Source organism: Miniopterus schreibersii, assembly GCF_964146895.1.
Source record: "Miniopterus schreibersii genome assembly, chromosome: X".
NCBI classification, from domain to species: domain Eukaryota; kingdom Metazoa; phylum Chordata; class Mammalia; order Chiroptera; family Miniopteridae; genus Miniopterus; species Miniopterus schreibersii.
In genome coordinates this window covers 100,225,536-100,247,167 of record NC_138104.1, presented here as the reverse complement: position 1 = coordinate 100,247,167, position 21,632 = coordinate 100,225,536, and the positions used below count along the sequence as shown (strand labels likewise).

The 21,632-nt window shown below is 37.5% G+C and overlaps 1 protein-coding gene across 2 annotated transcripts in view; it reads right to left on the bottom strand.

The window, feature by feature from the left end:
* FANCB (FA complementation group B) overlaps nucleotides 1-21,632 on the bottom strand; it is an 87,560-nt gene that overhangs the window by 42,069 nt on the left and 23,859 nt on the right. Inside the window, exon 9 of one of the 2 annotated variants that reach the window (XM_081125600.1) lies at nucleotides 20,901-21,219. In XM_081125600.1, the coding sequence (XP_080981726.1) occupies nucleotides 20,901-21,219 (319 nt within the window). Of the gene's footprint in view, nucleotides 1-14,288; nucleotides 21,220-21,632 lie in introns of those variants that run through there. The other variant, XM_081125601.1, reaches the window with a different exon arrangement.

Here is a 21,632-nt window from a genome sequence, read left to right as displayed (position 1 = left end):
ATGGAGGTTCCTCAAAAAATTAAAAATGGAGCTGCCTTTTGACCCAGTGATCCCACATCTAGGAATATATCCTAAGAACCCTGAAACACTAATCAGAAAGAATATATGCACCCCTATGTTCATAGCAGTGCAGTTTACAATAGCTAAGATCTGGAAACAGCCCAAGTGCCCATCAGTAGATGAGTGGATAAAAAGCTGTGGGACATTTACACCATGAAATACTACGCAGCTATAAATAAGAAGGATCTCATACCCTTTGGGACAGTAACAATGGACCTGGAGAATATTATGCTAAGTGAAATAAGCCAGGCAGAGGAAGACAAATACCATATGATCTCACTTATATATGGAATCTAATGAACAAAATAAACTGATGAACAGAATAGATTCAATGACATGGAAGCATAGATGAGACTGATGAATGTCAGAGGGATGGAGGAGGGCGGGTGGGTGGAGGGGGAGAGAGTAACCAAAGAATTTATATGCATATATGCACAACCCAAGGACATGGACAATGGTGGGGAGGGGAACTGGGGAAGGGGGTGGGACGGGGTGGAATGGGTAATTGGGGAGAAAAAGGGACATCTGTAATATTTTAAACAAAAATTAAATAAATAATAAATAAATAAATAAATAAATAAATAAATAAATAAATAAATAAATAAATATAAAAGGAGCAGTTCTCAAATTGAATTAGGACAGAAAGGTCTAACTTTGTAACTCTCCTTTCCATAGAAGTGTCATAATATTTTCCATTAATGATCAAAAGGACCACCATATTTTCACTTGCTCTAATGACAGATTTTTATGGCACCCTGGTGAACAATTATGATTTTACATTTGTTAGTTATGAAACTTCTATTTTCCCTGCTTTGCAATTCGAGGGAATGTTTAGTGTTCTCGGCTCAAACTGTGCAATACAATAGAGAAAAATTACCCATCTTAGAAGCACAATTCCTTTTATTGAATAGCTGACTTTTTAAAAAGTCCTTTAAAGGAAGAATTTATTGACTAAATCTAACCATTTGCATAAAACAATGCTCTCCCTCAATTTGGTCCTTATTTTTTCTTCCCAACTTTTTCATAAAAGGTAGAACTCGGTATCAATAACTTTGCATTTCTCTCAGTAACTTTCAGGATTCTGAAATCAGAGAACCATAGACATGCAATAGGAAAAAGTAGTTTCCTGGCGTGTCTTTCTTTCACACACTCCTGACGTCTTCTACACATCACCCATGCACCAGCTGAAAGTTCCCTATGCTCTTACAATACCTGTACACTCCTGGAGAAATCTGCTGGCTTTTTTTTTTAAGTTATTTTACTTTTTTGAATTTTCAATTACAGTCAACATTCAATATTATTTTATATTAGTTTCACGTGTACAGCATAGCAGTTAGACATTTATATAACTTACAAAGTGAGCCCCCTGGTAAGTCTAGTATCCACATGGCTCCATACATAGGTATTACAATATTATTGACTATATTTCCTATGCTGTACTTTACATCCCCGTGACTATTTTATAACTACCAATACGTACTTCCTAATCCCTTCACATTTTCCACCCAGATCCCCAACGCCCCTCTCATCTGGCAACTATCAGTTTGTTCTCTGTATCTATGAGTCTGTTTCTGTTTTGTTTATTTTTTTCTTTAGATTCCACAGATAAGTGAAATCATATGGTATTTGTTATTGTCTAATTGACTTATTTCACTTAGCATAATACCCCCTAGGTCCATCCATACTGTCACAAATTGTAAGATATACCACAGCTTTAGCCAACCGTCTATTGACAGGCACTTAGGTTGCTTCCATATCTTGGCTATTGTAAATAATGCTGCACTTAAAATAGGGGTGCATCTATCTTTCTAAATTAGTATTTTGGATTTTTTCGGATAAATATCCAGAAGTGAAATTGTGGGTCATAAAGTTGTTCTATTTTTAATTTCCTGAGGAATTTCCATACTGCTTTCCACAGTGGCTGCACCAATCTGCATTCCTATTAACAGTGCACGAGTGTTCCCTTTTCTCTACATACTCGCCAACATTTGTTGTTTGTTGAGCTATGATGGTCATTCTGACAGTGTGAGGTGATATCTCATTGTGGCTTTAATTTGCATTTCTCTGATTAGTGAGGTTGAGCATCTTTTCATATGTCTACTGTCCATCCATATGTCCTTTTTGGAGAAATGTCTATTCAGGTCCTCTCCTATCTTTTAATTAGATGAGGTTTTTCTGGCATTAAGTTGTAAGAGTTCTTTACAAATTTGGATATTAACCCCTTATCAGATGTATCATTGGTGAAAGATTATCTCTCCCAAATGGTAGGTTGTCTTTTTGTTTTGTTGACGCTTTCTTTTGCTGTACAAAAAGTTTTTAGTTTGATGTGGTTACATTTGTTTATTTTTTCTTTTGTTTCCCTTGCCTGAGGAGATATACCAGAAATATATTACTAAGAGCAATGTAATAGAGTTTATGACCTACGTTTTCTTCTAGGAGTTTTATGGTTTCAAGTCTGATATTTAAGGCTTTAACCTATTTTGAGTTTATTTGTATATGATGTAAGAAAGTGGTCTAGTTTCTTTTTTTTTTGCATGTCTCTCTCCAGTTTTCCCAATATCATTTATTGAAAGAACTGTCTTACTCCATTGTACATTCTTGCCTCCTTTGTCATAGGTTTAATTGAACATATAGGTGTGGGTTTATTTCTGGGATATTTTGTTCCATTGATCTATGTATATGTTTTTATGCCATTACTATGCTGTTTTGATTACCATAGCCTTGTAGTGTAGTTTGATATACTGCCAACTTTTTTCTTCTTTCTCAAAATTGCTCTGTCTATTGGGGTCTTTTGTGGTTTGATATAAATTTTAGAATCATTTTCTGTAGTTCTGTAAAAAATGTCATTGCTATTTTGATAGGGATTGCATTAAATCTATAGATTGCTTTTGGTAGTATGGATATTTTAACAATGTTAGTTCTTCCAATCCATGAGCACAGTATATGCCTCCATTTATTTGTATCTTCTTCTATTTCTTGCTTCAATGTCTTATAATTTTCCAAATAGAATTCTTTTACCTCCTTGGTTAAATTTATTCCTAGGTATGTTATTTTATTTTTTGATGCAATTGTAAATAGGGTTGTTTTCTTAATCTCTCTTCCTGATTACTGGCATTTTCCTTATATGTGTACACAGCTGTCTGTGCAGTCCTTCAGAGAAGGAACAATATCATGCACATCTTTTTATCTCCAGCGATTAGCCCAGTAACTGATGTAGGAAGTACCCAATAAATATTTGTGTAAGAAATAAAGAATAGATATATAAATGCACAAGCAAATGACTGAACTGGATTTAGAACTGGAATTCTTATTAGCTGTACTACTTTGAGCAACTCACTTCACCTCTCTGAGCTTCAATTTCCTTATAAGAAACAGTGGACTGCCTAGTGGACTTCAAAGGGCTTTGGAAAACATCACATATAATAACATGTGTAAAAGATCCTGATAAATGGTAAAGCACTACACAAATGTTAGTTATTGTCTGGTGTCTGGATAGAGACATAAAAGCCTAGCCAAGTGTAAGACAGGGATAGGAAGCTAATTCCACAAGTCTGTGAATAGGGTCATTGTTGACTCAGATCCCAAAACGAAATCCTGAGGAACATCCTTGACTTCTCCTAACACCCAATAAGAACCAGTATCACCTGTTTCACCAGAACCAAGGACAATACAAATATGAACAATTATATATTCAAGGCTCTACCCCTCCTGGTAGCAGCAAGTCGATGTCTGCCAAACATTTGATGCGGACTTTAGTTCCTTAAGGTGTAAAGTCGTTGTTTGATATCTTTGTTTTTTCTTAATTGCTATAAACTTCCCTCTTAGCACTACTTTTACTGCATCCCATAAATTTTGAAATGTTGTATTTCATTTGTCTCAAGTTATTTTCTGATTTCCCTTTTGATTTCTTCTTTGACCCACTGGTTGTTCAGGAGTGTGTTGTTCAAGCTCCACATATTTGTGAATTTTCCAGATTTCCTCCTGTTATTTATTTCTTGTCTCATACCGTTGTAGTTGGAAAAAAATACTTGATGTTATTTCAGTCTTATGAAATTTAAGACTTGTTTTGTGGCCTAACATATGGAGAATGTTTCATGAGCCCTTAAGAAGAATGTTTATTCTGCTCCTATTAGATGAAATGTTTTATATATACACACACATATTTATCTGTTAGGTCCATTTGAAATATAGTTCAGGCTCAATGCTCCTACTGATCTTGTCTGAATGATCTATTCCTTGTTGAAAGTGGGGTATTAAAGTCCTTGACTATTATTGTATTACTATTTCTCCCTTTAGATCTGTTAACAATTGCTTTATATATTTAGGTGCTCTGATGTTGAGTGCATATATATTTACTATTGTTATTTCCTCCTGATGCATTGACCCGTTTATCATTATATAATGACTTGCTTTGTCTATTACATTTTTTACTTAAATTCTATTTTGTCTGATATAATTGTTATCCCTTTTCTCTTTTGGTTTCCACTTGCATGAAATGTGTTTCTCATCCCTTTACTTTCAGCCAAGGTGTGTTCTTAGCTGAAGTGGGTCTTATAGGTATAGCTGGGTCTTTTTAAAAAAAAAAAAAAATCCATTCAGCCACTATTTTTTTGAATGGCAAATTTAGTCTATTTACATTTAGAGTACTTATTGATAGGTAAGGACTTACTATTGCTATTTTGCCCATTGTTTTCTGGGAGATCCTTTGTTCCTTTCTTCTTCTCTTGCTTTTTTCCTGTGTGATCTGATGATTTTCTATTGTGGTATGCTTTGATTCCTTTACCCTTTTCTTTACTACAGGTTTTTGCTTTTAGGTTAGCATGAGGCTTACATAAAACATCTTATATTTTGAACAGTCTGTTTTAAGCTAATAATAACTTTGCATACAAAAGCTCAACACTTTTACTCCCCCTCCCAATTTATATTTGTGGTGTCACAATTCAGATCTTATTATATTGTGTATTCATTAACAAATTTTAGCTATAGTTATTTTTCTTTTGTCATTTAATCTTCACACTAAAGATATAAGAGACTTATACACACCACACCACCATTACAATATTAGTGTATTCGAAATTTGACTATATATTTACCTTTACCAGTAAGGTTTATACTTTTTCTTAACTCTTATGCTTTCTTTTATTATTTCATGTTACTAGTTAGTGTCCTTTCTTTTCTTCTTGAAGAATTCCTTTAGCATTTCTTGTAAGGTAGGTCTAGTAGGGATGAACTCAATCCCCATTATGTGTATTTTGGGGGGAGTCCCTTGCATGTGATGAGTTTCTTTTCTCTTATTGCGTTCCAGATGCTCTGTCTTTAATATGTGAGTTTTATTATAATGTGTCACAGTGAAGTCTCCATTGGGTTGAACAAGAGTCATGTACCCGGCTGTCCGTATCTTTCTCCAGGCTTTCTTCATTCCTTGTCATTATTTTTTTCTTTTTTCTACTCTGACTGGATAATTTCAAATAACCTATCTTCTAGTTCACTGAATATTTATTCTGCTCAGTGGAGTCTGCTGTTGAAGCTATTACTTTTCATATTTAAGTTTTTGTATTCCTCAGTTCAAAAATTTGATTCTTTTTAATGTTTTCTCTGTTGAACTTCTCATTTTGTTCTTGTGCTGTATTCTTGATTTTGTTAAAATGTTCATCTGTGTTCTCTTGTAGTCTCTGAGTTTCTTTAGAACAATTATTTTTAATTCCTTGTCAGGCAATTATGGATCTCCATTTCTTTGGAGTCAGTTACTGGAAGTTCATTGTGTTCCTTCGGTGGTGTCATGTTTCCCTGACTCATCATGATCTGTGTGGCCTAGTCTGTGTCTGCACATTTCAGGAAGCAGTAGCCTCTTCCAGATTTATGGACTGACTTTAGTAAGAAAAGCCTTCACCTGTGGGTCATGGCATGCTGGAGCATGCTGCGGCCCTTGGTCTAGTGGTGTAGGGTGCCAAGTGTAAGGGCATTAGGTCTTGAGGGTGGGGACATGGTGTCTCATTGGCTCAGGAAGCTGTTATCCACATTGACAACTGAATGAACCTTTGTGGTGAGAGCTGTAGTGTGTCTGTGGTGGCTGCAATGGATGTTTGGGCCCTTAGTGGTAACTCCAGGTCCTGAGGTGAGGAAAAGGGGCTGGTGGTGTGCACATGCTCCGTTGTGGGCAGTAGATATAGGTGCCGGGACATGCAGATACATGGCTGTAGGCACTAACTGTGAGCATTTGTATGGCAGGGGAGTCCTGTGACAAGAGTCGGGCTGTATCCAGGCATATAAGCAGGTGCTGAACCTGGACCTGGACTTTGGTGGGCACTCAGGCATCTACAGGGGGTAGCTGTGGGTATATGCATGGTAGTGGGGAGTTGGCCACACAAACCTAAGCTGGCATTATGCACCCACAAAGCCACTGAGGCTGTCTGGCTGCCAGTGCAGATCCTGGGGGTCCTGCAGCAAGATGGCTGGGGAGAGAGAAAGGGGAACAGGGAGGGAGTCAGGCAGCAGGTGTCTGCAAATGCAAAACCTGTGGGGCCCTTAGTGTTAAGAGCTGGATGGGATCTACAGCGGCTGTCCTGGCCATTGGTTTCCTCAGTGGAAAAGCTGCTTAGATCCTCTGTAGAGCAGTCTGCTGGGGTTGGTGATAAGGTACTCAGTGATGAAAGCTGCAGGGTCCACAGCATTTACAAGGCCTATTGGGGTCCTCAGTGACAAAGGCTACTGGGGTCCTCTGCAGAGCAGGTCCTGGAAATATTCACTCCCACTGCATGGCTAACACTGGTGCTCCCTGGCCTTCCTTACTCCCAGCAATCTCGAGATGGCTCAGCCATGCCGGTTTCTAAGTGGGTGGGGTGAAGCCAAAGTGGGTCTTTCAGGCAGTGTCCTGAAAGCCTGGGGAAGCTGCTCGCTCACTCTGTTTTCCTTCTTCCAGCAAGGGGACCTTGGGTGAGGAAGCTCTGAGCAGTGCTGACCAGGCACTGGGATGATGCAGGCAAAATCAAACCATTATTCCTACCTTTTTTTGGTACAGATATTCTCAGTTTTTCTTGGTCCACAGTGTTGCTGAAGCTCCGTAAATGGATTCCTGAGTTCTCCCAGAGCTGTTCCCGTTTGTGGATAGCTAATTGCCATTCTTTGTTGGGGGCCAGAGGCCTGGGTCTCCTGCTCCACCATCTTGGTGATGCCAATTCTCATTTTCATGCATTTTGATTTCATAAATAATTTAAACTCAAGACATGACAACTATTGTTTTGTACAATATTTATTGACGTATATTTACTGACTGTATCTTTTCTTGTTCTTCACTCTCTCCTACATTTTCATGTTTCCATATAGTATCATTTTGTTCCTGCCTGAAGAAATCCCTTTAATATTTCTTTCAGAGCAGGCTTATGGGCAATGTCTGTACCTTTATTTTTTTATGTAAATTTTTTTTATTTACTGATGAGAGAGAGAGAGGGACATCAATTTGTTGTTCCATTATTTATGCATTCATTGGTTGATTCTTGTATGTGTTGTTACAGGAGATCAATCTGGCAACCTTGGAGTTTTCAGGACAATGCTCTAACCAATTGAGCTACTTGGCCAGGGCTTTACCTTCACATATTTTTGCTACACATAGAATTTTAGGATCAGTTATTTTTTATAAGCAGTTTAAAGATGTAATTCCACTGCTTTCTGGTTTGAATTGTTTCTGATAAAACTTGGCCATCAGTTATACTATTGCTCTGTTGAAGGTAATGTATCTTTCTTCTCTAACCAATTTTAGCTTTTCTAATTGGCTTTGGCTTTGTTTATCAGTGTTTTGCCATGATGTGTATAAGTGTGGTTTCCTACCTTTTTTTCTGCTTAAGAGTTTTCTGAGCTTCTTGAAACTTCTGGGTTGACATATTTGACCATTTTTGACAAATTCTCAACTATTACTTCTTCAAATATTGGTTTTGCCTCATTCCCATTCTCTTCCTCTTCTTCCAGGATTTCAATTACATAAATGTTAAACCATTTGAGTATGTCTCACACGTCTCTTTTTCTCAAATCTTTTTTCCACCTTTTCTCTCTCTGCTTGAGTCTGAGCATTTTGAATTGACCCCATGTCCCAAGTCACTAATCGTACATTCTGCTATGGCCCTCTGCTGATAAACTCATACACTGTTTTTCATTTCAGACATTACATTTTCAGCTCTAATCTTTCCGCTTGATCTAGATTCCAATTGTTTTGAATTTCCCACCTCATCTATGTTGTCCCTTTCCTCTATTATAGAACATACGTTAGAGTCCGTGTCAGCAACATCTGTGGATCCACCGGTAGTTTTCCTCTTCATTACCGGTCATACAGTCTTGCCTCTTTGCCTATCTAGAAATTATTTTATTGTGTGCCAGATAATGTGTATAGAAAAACCATACACAGGAAAAGAGGTTCATGGAAAAGAGAGTCTCTATTTCATTAGTCAGTTAGGGTGAGTAGCTAATCCACTCAACCCAAGCAGAAACTGAGCATCATCTATTGCAAGGTTAGGAAGACTCCATCTACTTCTGCTATGTTCCTGTTCCTAGATTCTGGAAGCACAGGTCTCCTTGGCCCTGGAAGCTAACAAAAGACAGTTCTGACCCTCAGAAGTTTTCATTTTATCCCTTTAGCCTCCTCCCTCCACCTTATTCAGCTTCAAAACTTTGCAAATGCCTTGAAGGAGAACCCAGCCATGTTGGAAGCAGAGCTCCTCCCTCGCAGCACTGTACAACTGAAAGAGATTTCAGTGTGCCTCTTAGAAGTTTCTGTGCTAGCTCCCCCATTTCTTGCGCAGCCACTGACTATAGTTTTACCCCAAGGTGAAACCTGTATGCATTTAAGGGCCCTTAATGTTTCAGTTTGTCACTACAGCACTATGCAACTGCTAAAAGGTTGCTGACGTCTGTCCGCAAGCAGACGACCTTTGCCTGAACCAAGCCTGATCCATAGCCTGGCCCCAGGTAACAAAGGGTTGGCAATTATCAAGTCAATATGGAATAATTATTCCTGTTTTGTAATTTTAGTCCATCCAGTCCTTGTTTCCACAGCTCTCTGAACCCTTTAAAATGTGATTTTTGTAATGTATTCAGTTTTGTCTAGTGGAAGAGTAGGTCTGTGGCAACCTATTTCACTTTACTGTGCCATTAAAGTCCAGCTTTTTCCATGGAATTTCATTTCATTTTGCATTTTTGAAGTTGCACATGTTGCTAAATGTTTATTTGCATTTTCTTTTTCATTAAATTTTATTCCAAAGAGAATCTATTGGTATTTTTATTGTGAGTAGGTTAAAGCTATAAACTAACAGAGAGAACTGACTTCTTAATGACACTGTCTTCCTATCTAAGAATATGATATATATTATTATTTTTTAGTCATTTGGGGGATCCTTTAGTAGTATTTAAATGTTTTCTTCATTCAGATCTTCCATATTTCTTGTTATGGATACTTTTTTGTTGTTACTGTAATATTTTCTTTCTTCTATGGTCTCATTTTGAAGACAATAAATTGGACTGAATTTTACAATACTTGAAAATGTGACTGCTCTTCTGTATCCAAAAGTACCAGAGGAGCTATAGGGGTGTACAGGAAATACTGTTTGAGTACAAAAAGAAGATTGCTTTCATTGAGTTCAGCCCATTCAATAAAAATGGGATAGATTCACCGAAGGAGTTCCAACTATTCACCTCCCTACATTTCCTATATAATTAACCCAAAATAAAACCCTGGGAGTCCTCCTTGACTACCTCCTCTCCTGCTACTGACCATCTACCCATGGTTTGTATGGCAAGCATCTAAATCACATTTAAAAAAATTAATATAGCCAGATTCTACCCTTGACCATTTGGTTCAGGTCTAGGGCAAATCTAGGCATAAATGTGAATGTCTATGTGCACACACACATTCAACTCCAGTGATTCTGATCTCCCACCTTTTAATAACAATTAATAAATTACAAATTAAGTCCTGTTGACCATACATCCTAAATATCTCTGCAACACATTTTTTCATTTTTACCCTTCCCAATTTAAATCAACACTTCATCATTTCTCACCTAGACCACTCTAGCAATCTCCTAATTGCTATTCCTGAATCTACTCTTTGTTCCTTACAATCCAGCGTCCAAACAGCTAACAAGGTCATCAATGTAAAATAAAAATCAGACTGTGCCACTAGCCAACATAAATTCCTTCAAAACTTCCTATCTATGATTCCTAAACATTGATCCACTGACTAATGCTGGTCCATAAGTTTCTAAATCGGCGTGCTGAGTGATGAGACTGAGAAAATAAAGCCAATGTGGTGAATTTTTTCACAAAATCAAATTTATTCAGTTTAAATTATCTGTATTCTATGATTATATATCTAGTATCAATATATTCTGTTTTATAAAATGATAGTGCCACTTTTAAACATCCTTACATGACAAAAAAAAAAAATCAAAATATCAAAATATCAAGCATTAAAAAACGTTGTTAAATCCATGCTGGCCTCCTCAAAAAATTTTTTTTTGCTGTTTCATAAGATTGAAAGGTTCTTTTTAATCTTTACTGTTGAGAGTATTACAGATATCCCCAACTTTTTCCCCCCATTGCCCCCCTCCACCTGGTTCCCATCCGCTCCCCAGGCCTTCACCACACTATTGTCTGACCATGGGCAATGCATACAAGTTCTTTGGTTAATCTCTTCCCGCTGCCCCTCCCCACCTTCCCTCTGAGATCCCTCAGGCTGTTCCATGTTTCCATGTCTCTGGATCTATTTTGTTCATCAGTTTATTTTGTTCATTAGACTCCACATATGAGTGAGATCACGTGATATTTGTCTTTCTCTGCCTGGCTTATTTCACTCAGCATAATTTTCTCCAGGTCCCTCCATGCTGTCTCAAGGGTAAAAGATCCCTCTCCTTTACAGCTGCATAGTATTCCATGGTGTGAATGTCCCACAGCTTTTTTATCCACTCATCTACAGATAGGCACTTGGGCTGTTTCCAGATCTTAGCTATTAAAAACTGCGCTGCTATGAACATAGGGGTACATAGATTCTTTCTGATTAGTGTTTCAGGATTCTTAGGATATATTACAAGAAGTGGGATCACAGGGTCAAAGGGCAGCTCCATTTTTTAATTTTTTGAGGACACTCCACAGTTTTCTATTGTGGCTGCACCAGTCTGCATTCCCCCCAGCAGTGCAACTAGGGCTCCCCTTTCCCCACACCCTCGCCAGCACATGTCATTTGTTGATTTGTTGATGGAGCCATTCTGACAGGTGTGAGGTGACACCTCATTGTAGTTCTAATTTGCATCTCTGATGATTAGTGACCTTGAGTATTTTTTCAAATGTCTCTTGGCATCTGTATGTCCTCTCTGGAGAAGTGTCTATTCAGGTCCTTTGCCCATTTTTTAATTGGGTTGTTTGTTTTCCTTTGTTGAGTTGTAGGAGTTCTTTATACATTTTGGAAATTAACCCCTTATCAAATGTATTCTTGGCAAATATGTTCTCCTATACAGTGGGTTCCCTTTTCATTTTAATGCTGGTTTCTTTTGCTGTGCAGAAGCTTATTAGTTTGATGTAGTCCCATTTGTTTATTTTTTCCTTTGATTTTCTTGCCCTAGGAGATTTTTCGGTGAAAATTCTGCTACTTGAGATATCTGAGATTTTGCTATGTTTTCTTCTAGGATTTTTATGGTTTCACGACTTACATTTAATTATTTTATCCATTTTGAGTTTATTCTTGTGTATAGTGTAAGTTGGTGGTCTAGTTTTGTTTGTTTTTTGCATGTACCTGTCTAATTTTCCCAAAACCATTTATTGAAGAAACACTGTCTTTACTCCACTGTATGCTCTTGCCTCCTCTGTGAAATATTAATGGAGAGTAATGGCTTGGGTCAATTTTTGGGTTCTCTGTTCTGGCCTCCTCAATTTTTAAAGCTATACCTGCCCACATGATCAAAGTCTTGGAACCACTGATTGAAGAATTAAGTATAAGCTTCTTAATATGGAAATTCTGTCTCCTCCCACACATACACATAAAGGTTAGCCCTTTAATTTCTTAAAACAACATGTCATTCATTAGTGTCCTCTTTTTAAAAAAATTACACTTATATTAGTCAAGCAGCAAGTATGTGCAAAGTACTATGCTAGGTAGTATACAAAGGTAATCAGGACAGATAATGAGCCCTAGTCATAAGGAAGTTAAGAGTTTTACATTTTGGAGACAACAGCCCTGACTTCAAATTGGAGTTAACTATAATACCTGCCTATAATTAGTTAGCTATTAAATTCTAATTATAGTTACTGGAATGTTATACTACAAAAGTGTATACCGGGGATCGGGTGGGGACTCTTGACTGGGTCTTGGAGGATCAGAGGTTTCCATGAGGAAGTAAATTAAGAAGTGAGATTTGAAGGATATGTGGGCATGAAACTAGGCGAAGAGAGTAGGATAGGAGAGAGAGCAGCTTGGATAATGGGAACAGCATGTGCAGATTCTGAGGTAGGAAGCAAAATGCTGTGCTTAAAGAAGAGGTGGGATGTCAGTGATTAGTGCCCACAGGGACAGGAGTAGAATCCTAGCTAGGCTCAAGAGGCAGGCTAGATGACACCATAGCTTACATGCCACATATGGATTTAGATCTTTATTCTAAAAGTAATGGGAAGACACTGAATGAACAATGACACTGAAATGATGATGAATGGCTTTTCAGTAGATCATATTGGTGCTTTGCCAACTGTAGCTGCAGTTTAAAGAACAGGCTTAGAAGAAAGCAAGAGTAAAAAACATGAAGACAAGTTAGGAAGCTGCTGAAATAGTCCAGGTGAGAAATAATGGTCGCATGGAACAGAGAGGTAGCCATGAAAATGGAAGAAAGCTTGATAAACTTAATAGATATTTAGGACGAATTGACAGAATCTTATACTTTAATACCAACAACCACCTGCTTTATAGTCCTATGCAAATATCACGCTGTTTTGTTTTTCATTAATTTACAATGACCTTTCCTCTTTCCTCCAAAATACCCTTGATCTTTTCATTTTTAAAACTAATGTCATCGATAAATGTTGTATTAGTTTCCTAGGGATGCTGAAACAAAAATGCCACAAATTGTGTAGCTTAAAACTACAGAAATGTATTGTTTCACAGTTCTGGAGTTTAGAAATCTGAAATCAAGATGTACGCAGGGTCATGCTACCTCTGAAATCTGTAGTGGATCCCCTCCTTGCCTCTTCCTAGCTTCTGGTGGTTTGCTGGCAATCTTTGGCATTCCTTAGCTTGCAGCTACATAACTCCAATCTCTGTCTACATTGTCACATTATATTCTCCCTGTCTCTGTCTTCACATCTTCTTATGAGGACACCGGTCATACTGCATTAGAGGCCCATACTACTACAGTATGATTTCATCTCAAGTTAACTAATCACATCTTAAATGACTCTATTTCCAAAGTCACAGTCTGAGGTATGGGGTTAGGACCTCAACATATCTTTTTTGGGGTACACAATCCAACCCATCACAAATGCCTACATCAAAAACATTTAAGTAGTAAACAGTAAAAAGTCTCCCTCTCATAACCCAGGCCTAAGCCAATCAACACAAGGTATTCAAAAAACAGCACCAACATCACCTATGAGCTTGTTAGACATGCAGTCTCAGGCCCCACCCTAGACCCGCTCAATTAGAATGGAGACCTGAACAAGATCCCCAGATGATTTGTATTTACATTAAAATTTGAGAAACCATGGCATATTACATTATTAAGAGAAAGATGCCATTGACAAAAAGAAATCAGTAAGTCATGCCCCCTGAAATGGTCAAGCTGATTTGCAGCTTGTTGTAAAGGGGTAGCTCTCAAGCCTAGCTGTACATCAGAATTACCCAGGGCCCTTTTAAACTGATGTAAAGGCCCAAGGCAGAACCTAGACCAATAGGATCAGTAGCTTTGCAGTGGGGCTTAAAATCAGCAAATCTCCTTAAGAAGTCCTCAGGTGATTCTTAGGTATAACCATGGCTGAGAATTATTAGGGTAGAGTAACGTCTAGAAGGAAATGAAGGGAAAATTGATGTTTAATGAGTATAGAGTTTCAGTTTTGCAAGATGAAAAAGTTCTAGAGATTTATTTCACGACCACTTAAATATACTTAACACTAAAGAACCGTACAGTTAAAAATAATATAAATTCAATGTTATGTGTTTACCACAATAAAACAGGCAAAATAATTCAAACAATCAACTTAAAGAAATCATTTACTTTAATGTACATGGATATGTTATTTAAATTTTTTAAACAAATTTTGTTTTCTAAAAGGGTTTTAAATATAATTATTTTATGGGTTCACCAATATAATAAAATACATTTTTTCAATCAATAAATATTGCAAAATCACATGATTTAAATATTTCAGACCCCTTTTTACTGTCCCAAGTGCTCTGGTCTGAACTTCCTTCTTTGTGTATACAGTTCTCCTTGGGCCTTTCTTCATGGGGCAACAATAGGTCTGGCAGATGATCCTTGAATCATTAGGCAAAATGCCATTATACTACACCACTAAATCCACAACCAGCCCCAACATGAATATCCTTAGCCTTTATCAGATCCCCAAAGGCCAAAATTAAGAACCCCTGCTCGCAGATGGAGTCCCTACTGGATATGGTGTCCTATAAGGGTATTCCCATGGAACCCTAGGAATACTTTTATGAATTACCTCCATGTACAATATAATTCTATACCACTGTCCCTCCCATTAAGACTGCAAGCTTTTTGAAAGCCAAGAATAGTCATAGGTATCTTTATGTCTCTAGCACCTACTTATACACCTGGGAATGACAATGTTTTCAATGAGACACCAATAAACACAACCAAATGAAAGAACTCTATATCCCCTTCCACTTGACACACCACTGATATCTTTAAAGAGATGAAATGTTTTTCTATCTGCACATCATTTGGGAGGATTAGAGCACACAAAGGGTGAAAAAAAGAATTCCACCCCTATTCTTCTCAAGTGATATAGTACTCATAGACTAAAGATGTAAGTTTTGTAGACTAGACAGCTCACAACTTTTCCTAGAATTCCAAGCTCTACCAGTTATTCCCAGGCAATGACAAACACTTCAGAGTATCTCCAGATCTCCCAGAGATGTCTCAAAGAGAAGTTACTTAAGGGTTCTATAAGGAACAGACACCACATTTCAGAAACCTCAAAATAAGAATGAGCAGTGGTAAATGCAATAATTCTGGAGAGCAATGGGTCTAACAAAGAAACCTAGAGGAAATAAGAGACTCAGGTATTTAGATATAGTTGGAGGTCAGTAGTCAAGACATAAAACTCAGCTGAAGCCATCAATCAACTCTAAGAACTTGCTTATTGCAAGATTTAATATAGCATGGCCCAGAGTTCTTACAATATTTCAATTACATTAACAAACTTATATTTTTATTTTTATTGAATTGTAGATTTCTCATAATCTTCTTTTGCAATAAGTGCATTTTGTTAATATAAAACAGTAAGGACATACACTGCTTTATTACAAACTGACTTTATAAGCCAAATAGCATAGTGGTGAAAGAGCAAAGGGACTGGAGCTATGCTGGACCTGAATCTTGGCTCTGCTCCTTACTATCCATGTGACCTTGGTTATGTTATTTAACCTGTGTGGGTCTCGGTTTCTTGATGTAAAAACCAGAGATTGTTAATAGTACACATCTTATAGAAGCATTATCTAAGAGAAGTTTCTGTGACTATGGAAATGTCGTACTGTCCAAATGGTAGCCACTGGCCACATGTGGCCACTGAGTATTTGAAATGTGGCTAGTATAACTAAAAAAACAAAGTTTTAATTTCATTATAATTAATTTAAATATAAGTTTAAATAGCCAGTGGCTAGTGGCTTTTTTCCTGGAAAGCACAGTTTGGTATGGTTGGAAAGATCATATGAGCTAATAAGCATTTAAATCAATGTCTGGCACACAATTATCAATAAATGTGAGCTATTGCTATTTCTCAGCAATGCCACATCATAAAAAACTGGTATGCAAGTGTGAATTGCAATTTCCAACTCTTTCCCTAAATTTTGTGGATAATTATTTTTCCTAATATTTATACTTCTAGCCTAATTCTTTCTCCTTCCAGTTGGCACTGGCTTCAGAAAACACCAGACCCGTCTGCACACCAAGTCCCACCTCCCCTTCTTGGGCCCAACACGCATACTGCATGTTCACTTTCTTGAAAGATTTTGCAGACTATCAAGAGCACATTTGGTCTTGGCTCCCTTCGGATGTTACACCCCACCACTCCCTAAGTATTTACTACATTTACCAGAATCTTGCAAATGTTAGAGCATATTCATTTCCTGTTTGGATAACTTTTAGGAGGACTTTATTATCACGCTTGACATACCCAATTTACTTGCTCATTCTAAACCTTAAAACATCTCATCAGGCTTACAAAAACTACACTAAAAATTCCCATAATCTTGTTTTTTAATGAGATTAGAATGAAGTTAAAAAGGGTTATCTTTTGCTTCCCTAGTATACATTAAAAGGCAACCAGTCATGTTCTAGCACGTACCTGTTACCTTTGAAAAGGTTATAAGCTCTGAATTAATAATGCTGTGCCCCTCTTTTGATACAGGAATACTACTCTATTTCCAAAACAGTCCCATTATATCAAATCAGCTTTTTCTAACACAAAGACTCCTAGAACAATCACGATTGATAAAGATTTCCCTTCCTATAGCATATAGCTGAGGATATGAGAACAGTTGTCAGAAGAGAACTGCAAGTCTGAATTCTCATATCTAAGAAACACTAAAAATAAGATCCTGACATTTATAATTTTATATTCTAACACAGGAAATATGGAGAAATAAGTTAAATAATCTGACATATACCTCTAACCCAGTGAGGAAGGCATAATTGAACAAGTAGCCTGGTGTAATAGCAGAGGGAAGCTAAGTGATAGAGAAAAGAAGATTAAAAAAAAAAACACTAAAAAAAGCTGATCGCAGACATAAAATACTATGAGATATGAACTAATTTGAGTTGTAAACTAAAAAACAAACAAAAACACCCAGGAAAGAAGCCTAGCAAGCCAATGAAAGGTACGTGTGAGGGCAGAGAGTGGGTGGCTCTTTCCTACTCTTCTTTTATGCGTATCCTGCCTCCGTACTAAACTGTTCCTGTCCGGGAACTCCACATGTCCAACAGTCAGCTTCATTCTCTGGGATTCTTTTCCCCATTTCTAGCAGTGAGAAATTATTTCACCTGCAATTAATAGAAACCTTGATTTCTGTCACTAGTTATTTTTTCCTGAAGCAATAGGCAGTCCTGGGAAAGGATGAGATTTAGGTTTGATCAGGGGCACAATAAAACAATTATTCAGTCTACACGGTCAGATTCATTCGAAAGCCTAATATCCTGTGGTTATAAGATAATTCTCAACATTTTAAATTAGGACCACATCAAGGTACACGCCAAGGTTTCGGGCTCAATCTCCAGTAGGGGGCGTGCAGGAGGCAGCAGATCAATGACTTCTCATCATTGATGTTTCTCTCTCTCTCTCTCCCTCTCCCTTCCTCTCTCTGAAATCAGTAACAATTTTTTTAAAATGAATAAATAAATAAATAAGTAAGTAAATAAATTAGGGCCACCTACTTCCAGATGGACAGGAAGAGAACCTCTTCCTCACCGAAGAACCAAGTCCTTCCCCTTGAGATGGTCTGTGTCCATCTCAAACCAGTAACAGTTCCCAGGGAAATGTCTTGCACTGACTGGCCTAGATGAGTCAGGACTAACTTTCGGAACTGGGAATGGAGCTCACTTCCCCATCACATGAACTACAGGAAAGGAAGTTTCTTGGATAAAATGAGAGTTCTGGTACAAGGAAAGAAAGAAATCAATGTGCAACAGGCCATCAATACAGTGCATCGCATTTCTCTCCCACTCTACACCGACTGGGTACCTAGTGCTAAACGCCTTGGTTCATTACTAATGGTATGCTTTACTGGCCTGTAACACTACTTATACTTTTGGGTAAGTAGGCTGCTGCTGTGAGGAAATGGATAATTAAAGATGAAGTTAATGATGCTAAAGGTATTTCCTAGCTGGACTCAGGACCATTATGTTGACCTACAGTTATGCACACAGGTACTTTGTCCAGTGTAGCTTCTCACAAGTGCAGCACAGGAAAAATCTCAACAGTGCAGGCTCAGAAGGTGTCTGATCTTCTGGCCTTATGAACATTCATTACCTGAATACTGCCTGCTACCCTATTGAATAAAAAGCCAACAGGATTATCGAAATAAGCTCCTAGAAAGTGGCCAGACCATTAGCACTGTGAAGATACTCAACACAACAAGATAGGGCTATTTGGTTAAGGCAGTAAGCAATTCAAGTTACAGATCAAGGGAACTCTAAAAGGGAAAACAGAACAAACCATTGAAGGATTCAATTAAGTACACTGTTTATGGATCAACATTCTTTCCTTTGCACCATACTGTCTTTAGCAGTAAAAGCCTAAAATTCTCTAGATGTGGTTATCCAAGAAAGAGCTTTCACTCATTCCATGAGAATGGAAACGGATGTTTTTACAAGTTTGAGTACAAGGAAGAAAAAGGATACCTCTCAATATCTGATACGGTTCAACTTTTAGGCAGAATAAAAGGAAGGAAAGGAAGGGGGAGGGAGGGAGGGAGGGAAAGGAGGGAAGACTGTTTTTGAGTGAAGCTTCCAATTCACGATGAGGGCAGTGGCCAGAGGAAAACGCTTACAGAGGCAAACAGACAACAGTCATGAGAGAGCAGTAGGCCATCATTTCCTCAAACTTTGGCTTTTCTAGTTTTTTGTAAGTAGAAAAATATATTTAAGTACCAAACTCACTTGTAAAGAAGTTATTTGGTATATCTACATTAATAACTTTAGGTAGCTTTCATAAATAAAAAATAAGCAAATGCCACTTTTATTATCCTAAGTTCCCTACGGATAAACTACTACAATTAAATTCTACTTAGTTTTTTGACAGCCTCCACCTTCCAATTTAGTTTCTATACTTTATACTTCATTGTTCTTTCAGAACATGCCATGGGCAGTTTTAATATATCTATTGACACATCCTGCTCCCTGATTTCCACAATTCATCCTGAAACTATTCCATTTCCACTTTCAGAAGGTCTGAAATAGTTTCCATTGACATTTCATAGAAAGAGAGCTGTCTCAATTTGCAATGGATTACTAAAAAAGAGCTAGCACATTATACGGACAATCATAAAGGCAGAGACAAGATAAGAACCTATATTCTCTAAAACCCATTTACATCATCAGATCATTAGGTACAAGCACTTCTAAGGCAGGGTGGGAATTAGCACTTCATAGCTGCAAGCACGAAATGGCACTTTCTACAATCATCTTTATTTCTTCCATCTCACTTAAGGATATTAGAGCAAAAAGGATCAGAAACATTCCTTTTGGCCCATATCCTTTTGAGTCTTTTTTTCCTCTCCTGACATTCTCTTATTACTCCAGAATTCTTTTTTTTTTTTCAAAAAAAAGGGAATAGGTTGAATTTTTACCCCTTTGAAATGTCTCACTGAACTCCTTAAAAATCACTTCCTGACTGAAGTGAATTTTCACTTATTTTTAAATTTTTCCATCCATGAGGAACATTAAATTATTTTAGTTAGAATATTATATTTTAGCTTTGCCTAGAGTTAAGAGTTTCAGATGGCTTAAAGGCATTTTTAATTTTTTAAAAAATATTGACCTGTGAGGTATGCTTAGCCTTTTGAAAGAGAGATGCTTTTCAGAGAAATGGCCTAAAATTTTCACATTCCTATAGACAAACAATTTCAGAGAAACTTTCTAATAAAATTTAAATTAACAAGGGTTCCAAACACTTTCATTTTAACAGTCTCACCCAGACAGTCTGCCGTTTAAATTTCCACAGGAGGTTGGTCTTTACATAAACTTGTGACTCCTGACAATCTTGTTTATCTGTTTGAAGTTAATTTTTATAAGCTAGATTTTAAATAAGCAGAATACAATAAAAAGTCTATTTAAGTTTTTGGTTTTTTTAAGATTTAGACCAGCCTGGCCAACGTGGCTCAGTGGCTGAGCATCCACCCATGAACCTAGAGGTCAGGGCACATGCCCGGATTTGGGCTCGATCCCCAGTAGGAGGCGTGCAGGAGGCAGCCGGTCCATGATGTTTCTCTATCGTTGATGTTTCTATCTCTCTATCCCTATTCCTTCCTCTCTCTAAAATCAGTAAAAACATAAAAAAATAAAAAAAAAAGATTTAGACCCAAATACTGATAGATCACTTCTGCCTTCACTCAAGTGGTAACTGTAAGGCAGGATTTCTCAACCTCAGCCTTTTGGGCTGGATCATTCTAGGTGGCTCATCTTACAGAGTAGGATATTTAACAGCATCCCTGGCGTCTACCCACCAGATGTGAATAGCACCCCTGCCTCACCCTCCCCACTTCCCACTCCTTCTGACAATCAAAAATATGTCTCCAAACAAGCCAAATGCCCCTGGTCTGGGGAGGGTGGTGGAAAGGTTGGAGGGAGGCAAAACGGCGCGAGTTGAGAACTGCTGCTCGAAGCCATGCTATCTTGTGCCTCATCAAAACCTAATATCCTACAAAAAGCCTCATTTTTTATTTTTACAAAGGAGTTATGTAATGTAAAATAAAAACCAGTGGAACCAAAATGTTCTAGCAGGGAAAAATATTTTAAAATATAATCAAATTGAGATTATAATTATTGGCCACTCAGTTTCTGTGCAGCAAGGTCTGATTTCAGCTGGACCTCAGCTAACTTCAAGGTCATTTCTCTATAAAGAGCACCACTCACTTTTAGGTCCGTCCCCAATGTTTGCTTTTCTCTCTGAAGTTCTTCTCTGTAGGGATGGATGTTTTCTTGTCTGTCTGATAAAGCAGCCAGACCACCACCACTCTTTTCTTTGCTTGCTTCACACCTCTGCTCCACGTTGTTTTCAATCTTAGCTAAGGCAGAAGAAAGAGAACCAAGGATAACCAATTCCTTCTCCAAAGTTAATGCCAAACAATCACTTAGGAAATCCTCACTTCCTGATTTTAGATTTTTGAAGAAACAGGTTACAGGGAGAACTCTGGTGAGATTATGAAGGCACTGGAATAAAACTGTTTGGTTCCTGGAATAAAAAAGACAAACACAATATTACAAAATTTGGGACAGCACAAAGCAGTTGTGCACAACATATTAATCAATTAATATTGATGTACAAATACTCTACAATGAATAGAACCAATGATGCATGTACATGATCATTGACAGTTTTTAGACTGTAGCAATCAAAAATACGTATCCTACCCCAAGTCAATTAATACTCATGAGGTTGCTTCCCAATTTTTTTCTCTGAGCAATAAGATCAATATTATATTTTTAAAATTTTATTGTGAGGGAGAGGTAAGAGAAAATCTTAATTATTAGGTCCTATCCAACCAAAAATTTAAAAAGCGAAAAACATAAAATTAAAAACAGCTTCCGTTTTTGCCCTAGCAGGTTTGGCTCAGTGGTTGAAGCGTTGACCCATAGACTGAAGAC